General features: G+C 35.3%; 2 protein-coding genes across 13 annotated transcripts in view; both read right to left on the bottom strand.

The window, feature by feature from the left end:
* Positions 1 to 721: 721 nt before the first annotated feature.
* On the bottom strand, positions 722 to 5,483 carry LOC18435601 (uncharacterized). 3 transcript variants are annotated; one of them, XM_088852988.1, is made up of 4 exons: positions 4,988 to 5,385; positions 3,199 to 3,286; positions 1,373 to 3,070; positions 722 to 1,279 (listed from the first exon to the last, which is right to left on the bottom strand). In XM_088852988.1, exons 3-4 carry the CDS (start codon positions 3,038 to 3,040, stop codon positions 1,187 to 1,189), a joined length of 1,761 nt encoding a protein of 586 aa, XP_088709114.1. In that variant the 5' UTR covers positions 3,041 to 3,070; positions 3,199 to 3,286; positions 4,988 to 5,385; the 3' UTR covers positions 722 to 1,186. The 3 variants fall into 3 exon arrangements, with proteins under 3 accessions (XP_088709114.1, XP_020523802.1, XP_011623855.1); XM_020668143.2 differs by having other exon boundaries at positions 1,373 to 2,679; positions 4,988 to 5,384; XM_011625553.3 differs by having other exon boundaries at positions 1,373 to 3,286; positions 4,988 to 5,483.
* A 6,767-nt stretch (positions 5,484 to 12,250) lies between these two features.
* LOC18435600 (uncharacterized) overlaps positions 12,251 to 19,345 on the bottom strand; it is a 38,043-nt gene continuing 30,948 nt past the window's right edge. For 6 of the 10 annotated variants that reach the window (XM_088852985.1, XM_088852982.1, XM_088852983.1 and 3 more), the window contains 5 exons: positions 16,124 to 17,386; positions 14,820 to 14,870; positions 14,611 to 14,706; positions 13,717 to 13,875; positions 12,251 to 12,558 (listed from right to left, as the gene is read on the bottom strand). In XM_088852985.1, the coding sequence (XP_088709111.1) occupies positions 12,430 to 12,558; positions 13,717 to 13,875; positions 14,611 to 14,706; positions 14,820 to 14,870; positions 16,124 to 17,344 (1,656 nt within the window). In that variant the 5' untranslated portion in view covers positions 17,345 to 17,386 and the 3' untranslated portion in view covers positions 12,251 to 12,429. The remainder of the gene's footprint in view (positions 12,559 to 13,716; positions 13,876 to 14,610; positions 14,707 to 14,819; positions 14,871 to 16,123; positions 17,387 to 19,345) is intronic. The other 4 variants (XM_088852984.1, XM_088852986.1, XM_020668096.2 and 1 more) reach the window with 1 other exon arrangement.

Below are 19,345 nucleotides of genomic sequence, written 5' to 3'. Positions count from 1 at the left end.
TAATGTAGAGACGTGACATTGTGATTGGGGCAATCTTAGCCCTCCATTCATAATGGAGGGTTGGATAAGGGGAAGTATATAAGCTTTATGCTGTAGGGGAAGCATAGAAAGCTTGCCCTTAACTACTGAGATGGAGTGCGCAATAAAATCACAGTTGAGCTCCTCATCACATAGAAATACATTGATTGTTGCTTAATATAACATAGCCACCGATTCATGCGGCTAAATTTTCCCTCTAGATCCAAATTCAGTCTTCCTGGATTCCAGCTGTGTCACTTTTAACTTTTCCATGTAGGGCAATTTCCAAGGTGGTACCTCTAAAATAATCTGATGTCGAATACACTGACTGGATTTTTTAAGTGTATTGATGTGCTCTGTAGTTTTTCTTTGTTCTTCCTTTTTTTTTAATAATGACTGATGACCCTAATTAGAGGGTGTTACAGAACTAGGCTTTTGACGTCAGGATCACTTTGCCCCAAGAACATCCTACAACATGCCCAACCACATTATTGCCCCATTTTCTGAAGCCTCATATAGTGTTCAATGGATGATGGTGAACAACACCCTGAATATTCCATCGCTGAGGACAAGGAAAAAGAAAACTGGGTCTATTTTCATGCAGATTTAGTTATAACAATGGTGTAATCCAAAAAAAGAAAATAAACATATGATGAAACATATAAAGTCAATAGACAAGATGCATACACAACCAAAGGCGACGTCACCAAATATGAGATCAATTATAAGCAAAAACTTAACAACTCTTAAGGATGACTATCATAACTATTTGTGTTTGTCAACATTTACCAAGATACGGTTCAATGAAGGGTTCAAAACAAAGACAATATAGTATTTAACCATCGAAACAAATGTTGGTTGACAAAAGATTAATCCGATCCTTATTTTGCTCCACCAGAAGTTCTATCCCATACTGCTTGGATTATCAAGTGATCCTGAAGTGAGGTTCCCGAAGGGTCACAGCATTCGAATTGAGAAAGATTGTTCATAACCTGTTTTTATATAGTCGGATTTTGTCCACTGAAGGGCCAAAGACATATGAGTTTTCTGACTTGCAAAGAAACCTATGCAAATTTGGCCAAAGACATGAGTTTCTGACTTGCAAAGAAACCGATGCAAATTTGTTGATGACAAAACATATGCTAAAACTTATGAAAAGTGGGATATCTTATCTTCTATTTCCATGGAGAAACTCCCAAAGGAAATTCCATATGCCCCAGCAGCCAACAGAAGAATCTCCAGAAACTGAACTAGGCTGCACCTGCAACAGATAATGGAAAAATTATTCCATGGTCAAGCTATGCATTTTTGTAAAGAAAGAATAATGACTTATAGATGAGCTAATGGGATGTACCTCTTTCTTCTGTTCAAGAATGGTTTCCTCACTTTCTTTTCTATCCTCCATGTGGCTTTTGTCAGAGGGAATTAGCGTGTCAGCTGTTGTTTCTTTATCCTCCAAGTAACTTGCACCTGGGGTTCCAAAACTAGGGAGACTTTGAGTAGCTTTAGTGGAGGAATTTTCAGAGGCCTTAGAAGTAGGTGCACAAGGTAATTCTTGGTTAGGCTCCACCACTTCTGAGACAGCTGAGACATCAAAAGAAGAGATTTCCTCTATCTCTTTTGCCAAGCATGGGGCAGTAAACCTTCCGGGCACACCTAGTGAAGGATCAAAATCAAGAGTCTTTTTGACCACAGGCTGATGATCTTGATCTATAAGAGATCCACTTCCATAATGTTCAGAGGTAGCATCACTGGATGGTGAATACAGGCCATTTTGTTGTTCCTCTTCCTTAGTTTCTTGAGAATTTTCACTATTGAGTTCAGTGGAGTGATTTTCTTCTGAGTCAGTGCCTTTGTCATCCTCTGTGAGGTAATCTACTTCTGACTTTGATATAATATGCCCATCATTGAATTCATCAAATATTGATTCTTCTACATTTGTATCATATTTCTCAATTCTAAACAACACTCTACACATAGAATCTGCTTTCATTGGAGAATCCATCTGCAATTTGCTAACATAATGGGTTTCAATTTTACCATCTGAACCAACATCAATGTTCTCATTGAATTGGTTGGCAGTTTTGTACACTAGAGAGGATAAATTCATTGCTTGGTCCTGAGTATCAAAATCAAGAAGCTCTTTGGTTCTTTCCATGATCATTCTCTGGCTATCAAGCCCTTGAGGAGAGCTAAATATCATGTCAGCAGCCTCAACAGATGAAGAGCAATAATTAAATGAGGCAGACTTCTGAAATTTTGGAGGTGAGAGAAACAAGGTAGGAACTGATGTAGCAGAATAGAAAACATCTTCATCTTCATTCTGCTTCTTTTCAATGAAGCTAGGGCTTTCCATGGCAGGAGCAAGTGACTCTTCAGTAACTTCTGCTCCCGTAAAATACTTAGACTGTGCCTCTGCAAAGTCAATTAACCCGTCAAGATATTCATCCACTAGTGCAATTTGTGATGGTAGTACGCTTCCTACAACAAGACCTTCAGAGGAAGGCCAAGACACTTCCTCAATAGAGCTAGCACTCCGGGTTTCATCAGCTATCACCAACCTCTCGTCATGTTCTTTCAATGTTGAAGAACAAAAATGTCGATCTCTATCTTCCCCCTCCATAATTGTAACAATTTCAGCATCATGATTCTTCATTTTTCCTGCAGAATGAGATAATTTTTCAGGCAAACAACTTTTGATCTCCACATATGACCCATCTACATCTTGTACAAAACCCATATTAGCACCTTCATTGAAGTCTTTTCCAGTTAAAAATGTCATGTCAGGCATGTCTATGGAGCCACTGCCGCCCATATTAACTTTCTCAATCCCAAATTCTTCAACCCAATCACTGGTTATCTCAAATTTGTTTTCAGATTGGCATCCTATAGAAATTTTGGTATTTATATTGAGATTTTCACCAACTTTAGTCATTTTACTTTGCTCAACCTCTAATGCATCAACTTTCACTTCAGAAAGGACATCAGCTAACCGAGTGTAGTCAATATTCATGCTTTGCATCTCCTCACTAACCACAATGGGCAAGTTGAGCTGCATTGAAATGGGTAAAATTTGTTCATCCGGCCAATTTATTACTCTTTCATCATTCTCATTAAACAAAGATGTCTCAAGTGAGTGAATGCCGAGGTTCTTCTCTTCTCTTTTCACAGGAAATTCACCTTTCTTAGGGGCAATATCCATGTCTGTAGACCTCATATGATCAAAATGTGGGGCTTCAGAATCCTCAATTCCAGCTGTTCCAATAGCCTGTTCATTACACCATTAAATATAAGCACAGTAGGAAATTATGATGCAATTAGAAACTAGGAAACCAGACTTGCAATCAAGGAAGGGGAAGGAATTTTTGTTCTTCAATCATAGAGTTCCCTAGAAACGCATGCACTTGATCCAGTATTTAGTTGTAAATTATTAAAGTACCATCAAGAACTTTCAGTGACTACTCATGTATAATAAACACAAACTACTCATGTATAATAACCATGATCAGTTCTTTGATAGAACTATTTTGGAGCATGAATATAACAAATAGGGAAACAGTTAAATCTGGAAAAGAAAATAAACCAGTCATGAAAACCAAAAAAACGAAGAAAAACCAGAGTACTGCTACTGAGATCATCACACTTAAGTAGTATAGAAGTCAATTCAAAGTACGAACTCCATAAAATAGAAACTTTATCATTTAGGCATTGTATCTTCTTTCTGGCATGAGAGATTACTATTAATTTACACCACAGAACTACATTCTGTGACTCTAAAATATTACAAGTAATTATTAATTTATTAGTTGGCTAAAAGAAGAAAATCTTCACAAAACAGTCTTCTTGCAAATAATATTACTCATGGAAAAATTAAACATTCTAAAATCACTAATTTATTCAGAATCGCATGTTAACTGCAAAATACTGTGTTATCATAACACATCCATGGCAGAAATTAAATTTCAATGACCCAAGTTAATATACGACCAATAAAGATACGAATTCAACCATGTCTACATTCTTGTAGTGTCTGGAAAAGTTATAATGCATTTTTATGGAAGATTTTGTACATCTTTTTTATTTTTTGGGTAGTTCGACAGTAAGATTCGAACCTCAGACATAGTGTTGCAATCATCACCACCATAACATATCAAGCAAATGTCTGAATAATGCATGTATAATTCTATAAGACATTTAATGCAAACTGATGAACTGTAGCTAGTGCATTATTTGAGAAAAATGCTCTCTGTTTTTTATACCAATCTCCACAAAAAGCATTTTAAACTAGCGCAAGTCACTTGCCTCAGCACCTTGCCTGGCCTGGAACCAGATAAATGGTGGCAACAGCCGAGTTTGGCCAGTTTTCGATATTTTTTTCATTTTGTCTGGACTCGGCCGACTGGAGACCTGACTCGGTTTTGGGACCCCATCGGGTCCCGACCATTGTATTTGTTATCCAACACTCACTAATAGTATTACCCGTTACCCCACAATATCAGCAACAAGAATATGCCCCATATGCTCAATATCCCCCCAATATTATCATACCAACATTCAAATATTTAGAAATGAAGCATTTGAGGAACTTAAAATTCATTTCCACTGCATGTGACAGGCTCAAAAATGTCAATAGAACAAGCAAGAAAAATGGCAGTGTTATTTCAATGAAGGTACTGACAGCTATTTCAATAAGAAAATCCAAACTTCCCCAGCTACTTCTCAATAAATAACTAACAAGTAAAAAAGAAATCTACAGACTTGAAGTTTGATCCAAAAACAAAAAACTGACCAGCTTTTCAAGAAAAATAAAATAAATAGAAATCCAAGCATTAATTTAAGAATTAAGTGTAATATTAAACAGAGAATTAAGTGTAATATTAAACAGAGAGATAAACCCTAAAGACATGCACAAAATATTCAAAGTACCAAGAAGTACAAAAAACAGATAAACAGCACAGGTTTGACTCACCATTACCAAAGCTCGGATTCCTGCGAATCCTCAGCATAAAGAACCCTGGAACAAACACTGAAAACCACAAGAACTTACCACACTACGAAAAAAAACGCTTAAACAACCAAAAAAACTCACAAGAATCTGCAAACCCAAAAGGAAACCAGGAACTAAAAATTTAGAAATAATGCATGAACAAATCAATATGCATAGAAGTTTTTGCATAAATGTTAAAAAACTGAGAGCATCGACTATATCAAAACCCTAGAAAACCCATAAAACCGTTTTTTTATCAGAAAATCTGCATAAAAGTTAGGGAATTGTCAGAGAAGAGAGCGGCATTTGTGCGCTCAAATGCATCAATCAGGCGTTTTTAGCGCCAACATCGAGGGCCAAAAATTCCCGCTTCGCATTCATTTTGGAAAAAACATTTCCCCAAATTTATGCCCTTCTTTGACCGAAATGTCAAAACTACCCTAGGGCCGTTTTATTGGAGAAAAAACCAAAAGACTTCGGATTCCTAGGGGTGTATACTGCTTATCTATCCCTCGGGTAAAACTCGTCTTAGAAATATCTTTTGGATTGGAATTTTTGGGCATGTTATCTTTGCATCCAAGACCTATCTAAAAAACAAAAGGAAAAAGAAATAGAAAAAATTGAATTCCCACTCTCAACATGCCTAATAAAATGACATCCTAAAAATGCACAAGAATATTTCAATTTTTTAAGGGAAAGTTCTAGATGCTCAAGAACTCAAAATCTAATTTTTATATTTCTTAATAATACTTAGGTGGATCTCAAATTTTTGAATTAAAAAAAAATCCCAATACAATTTTGCTTGTGAGATATTTCTATAGTATGCTCCTGCCGGCGCATACCATACACTCTCAAATTTGTGTAGCTCAAGTGAAGGAGATAATTTTTTTCAAAATTCACGTTTATCAACATCAACTTCCCAAAAAAAAAAATGTTTTTCTACATCAAATTATAACCGATAAGAATAAATGTTTCTGAAAATTCGTGTATCACTTTTAAGAACGCTTTCAAATATTGAATGGGTTTTTTAAAGAATATTCGTGTTTATCACTTTTAACTACGCTTTCAAATTCGTGTCATAGAAAATTCGTGTTTATCACTATTAACTGCATTAAATGGGTTTCTTAAAGAGATTATATACTATGATATTATTGTTTTTTTAATACAAAGAGGTGACAGGCAATTTTAACAATTGGATATGATATCCAACAATGAAGGTAAGTCACAATATCACAATATTTGTAGAATTTTATTTTGGATTTGTGCCCAAATAATAACGCATCTTAATCTAGTTGTCAATAATGATTGTGACCTCATATATATATATATATATATATATATATATATATATATATATATATATATATATATATATATATATATATATATATATATATATATATATAAGTTGTTTTATGTGCTGGATTCATGTTGGAAAAATCATGCGATCTACCTGGTAACCACCTAGTTCAATCGGAACCGGCCACAAGCCAGTTGCGATTTTGGACAGTTTCAATCGGAATTGGCCACGAGCCAGTTGCGATTTTGGACGGTCTTGGTGATCAGCTGGTATTTTAAAAGAAAAAAATTCAAAAAAATGTATATAAAATCCAAAAAATAAGAAATTTGGTTTGTAATACATTTTTTAATATTCTTTATATTACGTTAAAGATAATAAATTGTTTTGGTCATTAATACTCACTTTTATATTTTTCCATCTTTTTCAAAAAAAATTAAAAAATACTTCTAGGCACAAATCAAATCAATTTTTTCATTAATTTTCAACTTCATTTGAATATGTTTTGTTTTAATTATTTTTTATATATTTTTCATATTTTAGTAAAAGAAATGTGTATCTTTTTTATTTTTTTAACAATTTTTTGACCGCCCGGGACTTGTCCAGTTAAAACGGTTGAGTTGAATCGGCTGGTTTACCGGTTAGGCCGGTTAAACCGCTTTTGGCCTCATTTTTGGTTAACCGTTAAGTTTCGATTTTCCCAACACTAGGCTGGATTGCATTTTTACAATATGCAGTCCTGAGGTATAAGGCATCCATCTTTAAGATGGATGCAAATAGGTGGTCCATCTAAAAACAATTGAAACTAACGGTCCAAATGTTTTCTTAATAGGATTATTATTTCTAACTTTAAAATGTATTTATTTATTCATATTTCTGATCTCCATGTTAGAGAATACATGCCCTTAAAAATTAAGTCAAAAAATCCATCTCAAAAATAATTTTTTAAAAGGTGACTCATTTCTACATGGATTCATAGAAATTGTGTCCAAAAATAAATAATCTCATTGTATACATTTTTTTTATTCAATAAGAGCCTATACTATAATACTATTTATTTTTTGTATAAGAAGGTGGTCAAAATCGCTCCTAGCCACCCAATGTGAAATCATGTAGCTAGGAATGGCCCACAAAATTCGAGATAAATTTCCTTTGAACCTTGAGTTTGTTTAACGGCATATGCCCAACAGACCGACTTCACATCTAAAGGCCAACATTGATTGTGACAGTGTTGTAGTATATTTCCCCTTTTAAACAAACAAGAGTGATATTTTATTTAAATTAATCATCTACATTATTCAATATTTTTAAAATCTAGTCCTCTACATTCTTCAGAGATAAAAGACGGGGTTTCTAGAAGGCTCCAGTTTGGGCGTATCAATGGGGGTGTGTCCCACATCACAATTACCCTATTCCTTTTTAAAATTAACTTATGAAAAAAATAAGATTTTTCTCTAACAATAGATATCTTGAATTAATCTTAAATAAGTTTAAAACTAAGTGAGAATGGGTTGGAGTTGTGGTGGTAGTATTATTTGTGCGCCAGCTAAAATCTAAACTTTCATTATCACCTAACACATTAAAAAACCACTAATGATTTAAAAAAACGGGTAGGAGCTCATCAACCGTTGCATTGGATCATTGCTCTTACAATAAATATAAGTTTAATACTAAGTGAAACATAGTAAAAGTGTTAATATGGGCATCACGTAATATGTCTTTTTATTATATAAAAAGAAAAAAAAAATTAGGGAGGGGGTATGGGATTGTAGTGAAGGGATTTGATGAAATATTGAGGTAAAGTGCAACACTTCCTAAAAGGGGCAAAAAATAAAAAATAAAAGTAAAACAAAAAATATTTCTTAAAATAATTTTTTTTTTGGAGGATTAATATGATTTCTTTTTACAAAAATATCACATTTCTCATTTGGAATATGAAAATCCCAATCTTCATCCTACTTGCAAAAAGGCAAAATGCGTATTGCAATTAAACTAGCAATAAAACGTGTGTTGCAGCCAAATGCAATTAAACTAGCAATAAAACGTGTGCTGCAGCCAAAACAGCAGTAACGACTAATAGCAATTATGACCTATTTGTATCAAAGATAAATGGTAATCCGATAAAAGTTGTAAAATTTTGGATCCAAAATCTTCCTAAACCCTACAAAATTCTCTTTTACTTATTCAAAGTAGAAGTGATGGACCTGCAGGACTATAAAACCGGCAAGCGTGCCCAAGTATATAAATATGCCTGCAAGCATTAGGGATGGCTCAACATAATGTCCTGCCCTCTATTTCCATATTAACAAATTCCAAATTCCAAAAAAAGAAAGAAAGAAATACGCAAATACATTTGTAAGAGTCGGAATGAAGGGGCACCAAGTAGCATAGCTCTAAGGAAAAGGCTTATATATATATATATATATATATATATTTTTGATAAACTTTATATTATTTTATTCAAGAGTTAAACATAAATTACATCATTAAAGACTAAAATCTCAGAAAGAGAAGTACGTTTTTAGCTAGACTATCAGCCAAAACATTAGCCTCTCGGTAAACGTGGACAAAGGAAAGAAAAAAAGACCGGAACAAGTCTAAAATATAAAGCAAAATATAACGCAATTCCCAACGTGCTTTCATCTCCCCCCTTGCATCAATTGATAACATTGAGGGAATCTCCTTCAATAATGCAAGTCGAACTTAAAAATGGATTGCTAAGTAATTTCAGGCCATGAAAAAGAGGCAGAAATTCAACGTGATTTGCAGTTTGCTCACTCAAAGGACCTGAATAAGAAAAAAAAATATGTCATTCCCAATCCCTCAAAACTCCTCCAAGACCTGTTGGACCTGAATTACCAAGCGAGCTTCCATCAAAATTAAGTTTCAAAACACCTTTAATGGAGCGGTTCATCTCCCTTTAGGCCTACATTTCCAATAACCCAGCTGGAAAATATTGTATAGATTTCTCCTAACATCAACTTCTATAATAGCCCTATCCACCTTTTTGACAGACAAAAACATCCAAATAGAATAGAGTATACAATCCAAAATTATATATACCAGTAAACAATTACCATCAAACACTTTTCTATTTATCTCATTTCACATCTCCCATAAAATTACACCTCTTGCTATTTGCCAAATCACAGTACCAGTTTGAGGTAAAGAAGAGACAGATAATGCTCCAATAATTCCTCTAACATCTGGAGGTAAGATTAACACCAATTTAACCTGAGCAAAAAACAACTCCATATACTTACTAGTAAAAGGGCAATGTAGAAAAAGATGAGTACCTGATTCAACATCCCTTTTACATAACAAACGTATATTAGGTTTCCCACTTTTAATGAGATTATTTGTAGTCAACACCTTGTTTTGAACCGCCAACCACAGAAAAGCATGGATCTTAAGAGGAAGTGATCACTTCTAGATAATAGCAATCTCAGGCGTTGACCATCTCTATCAATCATGAAATAATATATGGTACATAGATTTGACCGAATAGACACCATCTTTTGCAATATCCCAGACCACATTATCTTCCGCATTAAAGGGTAAAATACACTTCATTCAGCACTAATAACAAACCACTAAACTCCGAAAAAAGCTCATCGGGAATTCTATTATAAGGTAAAATAATTTTCCACTCAATCTGATTCCCCCTCATTTCAAACAGATCCGAAATCAACGCATTGGAATTACCCACCTTGTTGAAAACCAAAAGAAACTCATATTTTGGCGGAGAGTTATCTAACCACTTATGGTGCCAAAATGAGATATTACTTCCATCACCTATTGTCCATCTGATATCTCTATGAATAAGAGCCTTACATGAGTAAATAGATCTCCAGCAATGTGACATCCTTCTGCTACCAAGCCTGCCTCCAACCCACATTTTGAATCTATCATCACCATACTTCGACTTCATCACTTTATACCAAAGCTGGTCTTTAAAATTTAAACTTCTCTACCACTATTTACAGAATAAAGCCTGATTAACCGACTTGATTTTGCTAATCCCCAAACCTTTTTTTTCTTTTGGTGTACACATTCTATCATATCTAAGAATATGAATTTTTTTTGAGTTCCCCAAAGGAAGTTCCTCATAGGCAATTCAATCTTTCTGGCCACCGAAAAAGGGAACTTGATGAATTAACATCTGATAAATTGGGAGATTAGCTAGACATGCTTTAATCAAAGTGATCCTATCACCCAAGAAAGATATTTGTATTTCTACAGATCAAGCTTAATTTGAATCTACTGAATTACTTTATCCCACATTGTCATAGGCAATCGACCATCTGAAATAGGCATACCAAGATACATAATTGGGAAGTGGTCCACATTAGAACGCAGCGCCTCTGCCAAAACAGTCACCACCGAATTAGAAGAGAAGCACCCGAAAATCCAATTTCTCAATTTTTTCCCAAACCCCATATTCTTTATGATTTCTAAAAGACGCTCCGTTCCACCCTATCATAAGCTTTTTCCGTATCCAGCTTGATCACAATTCCAGAAGCACCGTCAAGAATCCGTGAATGAATGTACTCTTGGGCTACCATAACACTGTCCGTAATCAATCTATCCTTAATACACTGTCCGTGATCAATCTATCCTTAATGCACTGTCCGTGATCAATCTATCCTTAAACAATCAAATTAAGGCACACCATAAAAATTCATTATCAATTTTAAAATCTTGAAGTGTTCATAAATTTGCTCGATCTACACCATTTTTTAATATTTAAATTTTATAATTAGAGATGAAATGAATTTTCAGACCATCATAAATATTTCTAATGCTAAAAAAATAATAATTCGCCTCGATTTGAAGGTGTGCCTTCCTTTTGATTGTTTAAGGGCTCGGCCTTACACAAACAGCACCCTTAAAGGAAATAAATCATTAAAAACACGAAAGAACAAGCCAATTACAAAATTACCTCTAAATATATGCTTCCACAGAACTACAGAAGGATCGTAACATAAATAAGGGTCGTTTGTTTCATACAAATTTCTCCCCTATGGCTCTTGCAAATGTTTACTCCCATAGAGAGCTTCCACATTTTGGACGGATCGCACATGGCTAAACAGTTTCATACCTCTCTAGATAGGGAAATGGTTTATAGGGCTGCAGCCCTATAAAAATAAGTAGAGCCGTCATTGAAAATTGTAATTCAAGTACATTGATCATCTCAATTTGAACATTATAGTTTGTGTATTTTAACAAATTATCTTGATCGTCCATTTTATCCTAAAAATAAGTGTTACAAAATCAACAAGGTTTATATAATTTTTCAAGTTCAAATTTTATTGTCGGTGTTTGAAATTGATTTTAGAGCCATCGTAAGAGATTTCCGTGGCCGAAAGTGTTTTCTAGTTAAGGTGAAGCTTTATTTGGTTTTCATAGAACCTAAGCCTTATAAAAACCCATCCCGATGCCCTTACATGGGTAAGAAACCACTCTGATGATCCAAACATAGAAAGTCGAGGTATTCCCCAAATTCCTTGTCGGAAAAAGCATTTATATGAATCAAATAAATGTATCCACAAAAGCAGTAGCGAAGCCGGAACCAGAGGTATGCAACAAATTCCTTTCAGATAAAGCAGTTATATGAATCAAATAAATGTATTCACAAAAGCAGTAGGGAAGCCGGCACCCCGCCAGCTGTGGAACCAGTCGGAGACGGAGCCAAATCCAGCGTTGAAGCATATTGTTTTGCAGGTTGAAATGAAGCAGTAGCTGGAGAAGAAGCAGTTTCTTTTGTCCGAATAATGAAAATGCTTCCGATATGGATTCAAAAGAGTAAGAGAAATCAACTGCAGAGCCCCAAACAGTCCTTGTAAAACCATCCTAAATGTATGGGAGAGGCAAAAGAAATTAAAAATTCCCATCATGAACGAGTGTGTGTGTGAGAGAGAGAGAGAAAGCAATTGTTTTACTCCATGTTTTAAATGCAAAGAGGCTTCCATTATTGCAAGCTGAAGGTCTTTCAAGTTTTCATTGTCTACTTTAAGTTTATTGGAGAGACATAAGAACAAATACATATACATATCTCTCAACACAATTTACACCAATGTACAGAGAGTGTTGAAGCCATGGTGATTGATTGGAGTTGAAGCTAAAGCTAAGTTGATGCTTCAGCCTTGCAAATGGGGCACCAATTCTTCAATCTCAACCACTCCTCAATGCAACCAACATGGTATCGATGTTCACAATTCAAGTCACCAACTTCATCTCCATCAACATATTCTTCCTGTAAATTTGAAATAAGACATGAATTCTTATAAGTACATATCCCAATTTGATGAATTATTGCAAATAAATAACCCAATTTTTTTTCCTTTCCAAAGGGTGAACTACTTCAAGTCTACTTAGTTCAATGGAGTACGGAAAACAACAGTTCACTGGGGTCATGACAAAAAGTGAAGAGAGAAAGAGAGAGAGAGAGAGAGAGAGAGAGAGAGAGGAGGGGGGGGGGGGAGCGGGGTTTGGGGGTTGGGACCTTCAATGTAGGGTCTCAACTCTTCTCCTGTCCATCTGTCAATACATCAGACAGTAATGGCCCCTGTGGTTCTATCTATGGTATTGCACCCGACGGTAACGGACCAACGTAGGATCCCACTCTTCTTTGAGAGACTTTGTACCATACCTACACTTACGAAGCAAGAGAAACATATATATTTCTTTGACAGGGCTCGTTTGGTCACCATAGTTTTCAGTAATCCAACCTATTGTTATCGAGATATTTTTTTGAGGAAGTCCTATTGTTATCGAGATTGAACCAGACTAATCGATCCAACAAGACAGACTGCCGAATGGTACCTTGGCTGGTCTAGTCTAGTACAAAGCAAAAACAAAGTTTGATAAAAAACTGGTTAAAACTATTGTTCACTGGTTCTGGCCGATCAGACCAACTAGATTTTGACAGGTTATACTGGCTAAACAAAGCTTACGTACCTTTTCAACATTTTATTTTATATTCTCAATCTATTCTCCCTATTTTTACTTTATTTTTTGAAAATCTAGTCCAATTGATTTGATTGACACTCAAAACGGATTTGACTGGACTAGATCCCTAACCAGTTCAGTGACAGGTCCAATTATGATTACAATGATCCAAAACAAGGGATAACAACAACACGTAGCCAAAATCAAATTTAACGGCTGGCTTGTATTGCCATCCATGTTTTGGTGATGTAATAAAAACGGTTGCCAAATTGAAACATTCTGATTTATATGTTTCAATATCTTTTGTTTTCGAAAGCAAGAAGTGGAATTTATTTTAATAAGCCATCTTTAAAAGAAAAAATTTCAATATATATACTTTTTTGAACTGTTAATTTTAAGCAAAATTTTAATATAATGAGCAATATGCATCACTTTTGTTGATAATAGTTAATGAGAAAAGTACCTGACAAATACTGCATTTTGTATCAACATCCCCACAAATTGTGAATCTTGGGACCGATGAAACCGAAGAGAAGAGACTTCTCTTCAGGCAATTAGAAAGAGCATCCTTTGAAAGAGCTGTACTAACACTTCCCATCTTTTCCTCTAATTCCAATAGTTCCTGTGTATGACAAGAATGCCATACATAAGATGTATGGAAACTAAACAAATGGAACCCTGTATTATGAAACCATATAGGACATGTAATTTATGTATGATTTACATGTACCCATGTATGTGTGTGCAGGAACATGCATGTGCATGCAAGCATGGAGATACTATGTGAACATGGTCATGTGAATGTAGCTATTAGTTTTATGACATGAATACCATTCATAATATGTAATGGAAACTTGACACATGCAAGCATGCAACCATGTATAACAAAAAACTACATGGGACATGTAATTATGTAGAAATTGCATGTATCCCTGTATGCATCAAGCAGGGATATGCATGCATATATGAAAGCATGGAAGCACCAATGTGCATATGGTCATGAACGTATGATTATGACAAAGAACACCATCCATGTGTTAGGAAACTACATGGGCTGTTTAATTTATATGGGATGTGTAATCTATGTTGGAATTATATGTATCCATGCAAGTGTGCATGCAAAGATATGCATGCGTATATTCAACCATTGACACAGTAATGCATAGAAGGTCATGAACATAAAGTTTATGCCAGATTTACATGTTTATGCCGGATTTACATGTACACATTGTATTTATAGAGATGAAGGTATATGGATGCTTATATGTAAATATGGAAATGAAGGTATGTGTATGCTTATAAGTAACTATGGATCAACTTTTGTTTCAAGTACATGGATTAGTATTTAATAACATACCTCATATGACATGTTATCAATGTCCAGTCTCATATCACGGTGTTGATCATGGAAGCTCGGACCCCTGAACAAGTTTGTCTCCAAAAGCAATAATTGCTGCGATAAAGGAAAAACAAAAAAAAAAAAAGGAAAGGAAAAAAAAGAAACTGATCCTTTTAGCACATTTTCGGGCCAAGTGTTCAAGCTAAGCAAGTAAAGAGATCAACAACCTCATATGTCAACTCATCATCCTGATCTATCCGATCAAGGGCCAACAAAACCTGCAATGCAGTAAAGGCCAAGTTACAGATGCTCTCTACTAACATGATTAAACAAAAATAGGAAACCAATTTATCACAATGCAAAGAAAGCTATCTCTAATAGGAGACCATTTATGCCACTCACATCATATGAATTTATGAAATTACCAAAAACAAGTTCTTAGTATGTAATTATAATTATTGTGCATGCTTGCATGGAAACTTGGAAGAAAGTGATGAGAAAAGCAAACATTATGAAGATATAAAAACAAACTAAAGAAATGAATTAAATAAAAGAACAATAGATTGAAAGTAAAAGTCTATAAGACCATAAATTACAGGACAGCCTTGGGCACCAGAAAAAAATTAGTAGTCAAGGACTTCGGGATATAAGGGTCTCTAATATATTATTTTTCATAATACATTTGAGCAAGGAGAAGATACCTGGTCCAGAGGACCATGGCACATGGCATTCGAGTCTATATCCACCATCTGTTCCCATCGATGGATGGATGCAGATTAACTGCACCAGGTGAATATCCCTATTCCCTAACTCCAGTCAAACTCTCCAGCCAATTATCAGTGGGAACAGGAAGTGGATGTAGCCTTTGAGTACCATCTACCACAGTCCATTGGATTATAGCAATATCTCCCCTTGCAGAAAGGCCATAATACACTAGAAAAGTATAATTATAAGCACACTATTCCTTAGAGGCAATGATTTCATGCAACGGTTGTATAGTAATGTGATGCAACAACCTTCAAAAACCACGTTATGGCCATTTATTTGATCCAAATTTTGAAAAATACACTCTTTTCATTCTAATGAACAATCACAAAAAAGAAAAATTCGAAAACACAACCTAGAGAGTATTTTTTTAGCCCAATTAACATAGGCTATTCATTTTGATGAGATGCTTAGATTGAGGCCTTTGAAGGATTTTTTCATTTCCAATTTTTTTGGATGGCTTTATTTCCATTAGATAAACAATGTGTAAAAAGAAAAAAATGATTTTGAGTTTATAAATGCTAAGATCTTGAATTTCACTAAATGAATGGTCTAGATCGATTTTTGGAGGGGGACTCATTTTGACCTTATCTAGGGTTCAAATTGAATTTTTTTTTTTTGGGATTGATATTGTGATGAAGAGAGTGTGTGTGCAAAATTTTGGGTCATACAAATACCGCAAACATGATTTTCTAGAACTGTCGTTGCATTATACTATGATACAACCGTTGCATGAAATCACTGCCCTTTAGAGAGTCAATGATACCTCTGCAACTCCTTGAATGTTGAAACGTCGATGATAACCATCCCGATCAATTGAGAGGCCATGGAAACCCCGAAAAGCACCAACTTCAGGATAAGGAGTTGGCCTACCAGTTCGCCCGTTCTCATTTCCATAATTTGACCTCTCATAAGAGCTGAGGCAAAGAGTAGGAGGATCACTTGGAAGTGACCTAGGTGAATCAAATGGAGAATCACCATTAGATGACTCTGGTTCAGTTGGAGCGGCCGTAACTGGTTCCACTACAGAAGGAGGGGTATCATTGTAATTGTTAGATAATCTTGTAGCCCTACTATCCCCAATTGTTGTTGCCCTCCTAGTTCTAACTGAAACACTGGGACCCCTATTTGAAGAAGACCCATTTATCCCTCTTCTTGGAGCTCGAATAGAAGGTGGGTTTATTGGAGAAGAAGTCTGGCCCGAGGAACTGCCTCTACGATAGCCCGGAATGGACAGAGTTCCCCCACTCTTTCCTCTAAGAGATGTGCTCTCATTGACACTGTTATTTACCACATCTCCCCTTCTACTACAGCTGGGATCTGAAGAAGAACAACCAGGAGGAAGCACATAAGAAATTGAAGCACAACTGAGATTTTGCAGGCCACATCTTTGTGACCCAATTCCATGGATTTTATGGGGGGTTTTATCAGTAGCCTTGGACCCACTTTTAGGAACAAGGGAACATTTTGAGACCTGTTCTCTGCTCGAACTCCCCGAACCTGTGTCTTCAATTCTCTGTTTTTGAGTTCGGTTTCGGGCTTGAGGGGCTGTCGAGACGGTATCATAAACATCTCTGATTTCAGATGCTGGTTCCTGCATCTCTTTTGCAGTAAGTACAGGCATTTCCCTTCCTTCTGGACTGCCAGAGCTAGAGGCAGAGCTTCTTTCTTTATTTTGTGAAGATATTTGATCTCCTTGATGGGGCTTTTTGAGGTTGGTTCGATAGGAGAAGGGTCTGGATGAGCTTCCAATAGTGGGCTTCCCACTTGAAGAGCGAGAATTGGTGCCAAAAGATTTGCTTGATTCCATGTATTTGAAGCTACTACTACCTTCGGTAGAATAAACTCTGGCACTGCATCCAAGACGGTTACAACACTGAGCATGTCTTCCTTCTTGATTCACATCTTTCAAATGAGGGCCAGAAGGCCCCTTTCTAGAGTCCCCAACCTTGCTTGTGCTTCTTCTCTTGCTTTCGATATAATCCATGTGAGAAGAATTGTGACTTAAAGGATGGCTTGATAAACCTTGCTACACAATCCGGCGAGAGCAATGAAATTATGATATGATTATCCATTGCATATCCATCAAGCAAATATTTAAGATTCACGAAGGAATTATTCATTATGAAAGCAAGCAATTAGACATACATTACAAGAGGTATCATTATATAATAATCACTTTTAGATGATGCCTTTACCTATACCTACATGTCCTCATGCATAATGATAATGTAGACTGTGAATGAACAATTATATGTGCATAATAAGATGAATAAATTTTATTTTATTTTTATAAAATTCAAACTATAGACATCGACAGATTAGAGGTGATTTTCATTTCAGAAAATGAGACTCAAGCACAAAGGCTTATTTCCCTCTGGCACTTCCTCACATCAGATTTCGTTTTAAATTTTGATCCATGCGTTATGGATGCCAAAAGCGGTGAAGCACCGCACTACTAAGGTTATAAACCATTTTCAAAACAATAATTAGGGCCTCATTGATTCTCAATGGATAGGCTCCATGACAATTTACATGGCTAGAAAATTCCATGTTAAGATTGACTAATTAATTAGGATCCAGCTTGGGCTTGAATGGTTAAGGTGTTGATGATTGTTACACTATGTTCCAAGTTCGAATATTATCACTAAACGAGCCCTCAAAGAAAAAAAGAGGATGATTAGCCAATTTTCTTGACAATCTGTTCTTCCAATCAATAAAATGTTTTCAACTCTGTCCTTCATACATTAGGTTTTCTAGTTTGATGATTTCTATCAATGACCAGAAAAATGGAAAAAGGATGAAGAACTTATAAAAGTATAAGCAGTTGACAGGAAACATGCTCCGATTGGTATCTCATTCAATAGTTATGGGAGCTGTCCACCTAATCGAGTAATTCAAAAGAACAATATAATATATGCTTTTTAGTAAACTATGGCCAAACCAAATGTTGAAGAACTTTTATAGCTATACAATTGAAGAACTCTATGATTTTCCAATGAGTTGCAACACTCCACTTGAATGCCAAATTTTTTGGGTAAAGTCACTTGAATGCAATTTATTGTTAAAAAATGCGATATTTCTCATATGAACAGTATATTTTCCAGTACTTAACAAAAACAATCCAATATGCATTCTTACAATACTCAATATATAGAATAAAAAGCATGGCCAAATAAAATATGACTTTCCACAACTGTCTTTGTTTCATAAGCATTCTGACAACGATACGTCAGGCTTGTTTTCAAAAGTTCCGAATTCGATGAATCTTGCATAAATTTTCAATTTAATAGATATCTCGATTGGAAGGGATCAATAGTGCATCAGAAAGAGGACATAGGTGGATTCGAGAAAGGCACCAAAAATTCAGTTCATTCAAGACACATACATAAACAGATAAAAAAAGAAGTATGAAGCAGTGCGACGGGACTTGACTGAGTCCACTTGGACTCGGCTGAGTTACAGACACTCGCACTATGGGCACATAAAAAAATTCATAAAAAGAGAGTAGAAAATATAGATATGTTATATAAATTCTACATAGAAGTTATTTTTATATGATTTGAATGTATTTTGGCAAAGATTGGCTAGTGTTTTTTTAAGCTTATTTTAAGTCCCGGCACACTTTTTTAAGCTTATTTTAACTTTTTAAAGTTGTTTTAGGTCTCATTTTACTTTTACTACATTTTTTTTCAAATATTTCCTTTTCTTTTTTTTGGTTTTTTAGGGCCTTTTGGCGCAAAACACGACTCAGCCGAGTTGGCCGAGGTGAGTCCTGGCACACCGGTATGAAGTGTGCCTTCTCACAAACATAAATAGGTGACCCCACAATGTATACCAAGAAAAATTGACAATATTCAAAATTTCCAAAAAAATCAAGTCCCTCCCTCTCCCTTCTAACCACAAACATAGCACAATAATAGCAACAACAAGAAACCATGACAAAATAACAATACTACAATTATAGCAACAACAAGAAACCATGACA

This window comes from Amborella trichopoda, chromosome 12 (genome assembly GCF_054954075.1).
Source record: "Amborella trichopoda isolate Santa Cruz 75 chromosome 12, AtrichopodaSantaCruz75HAP2 v2.0, whole genome shotgun sequence".
Lineage (NCBI taxonomy): Eukaryota > Viridiplantae > Streptophyta > Magnoliopsida > Amborellales > Amborellaceae > Amborella > Amborella trichopoda.
The sequence above is the reverse complement of the archived record's forward strand: the minus strand, read 5'-3'. Positions and strand labels throughout refer to the sequence as shown.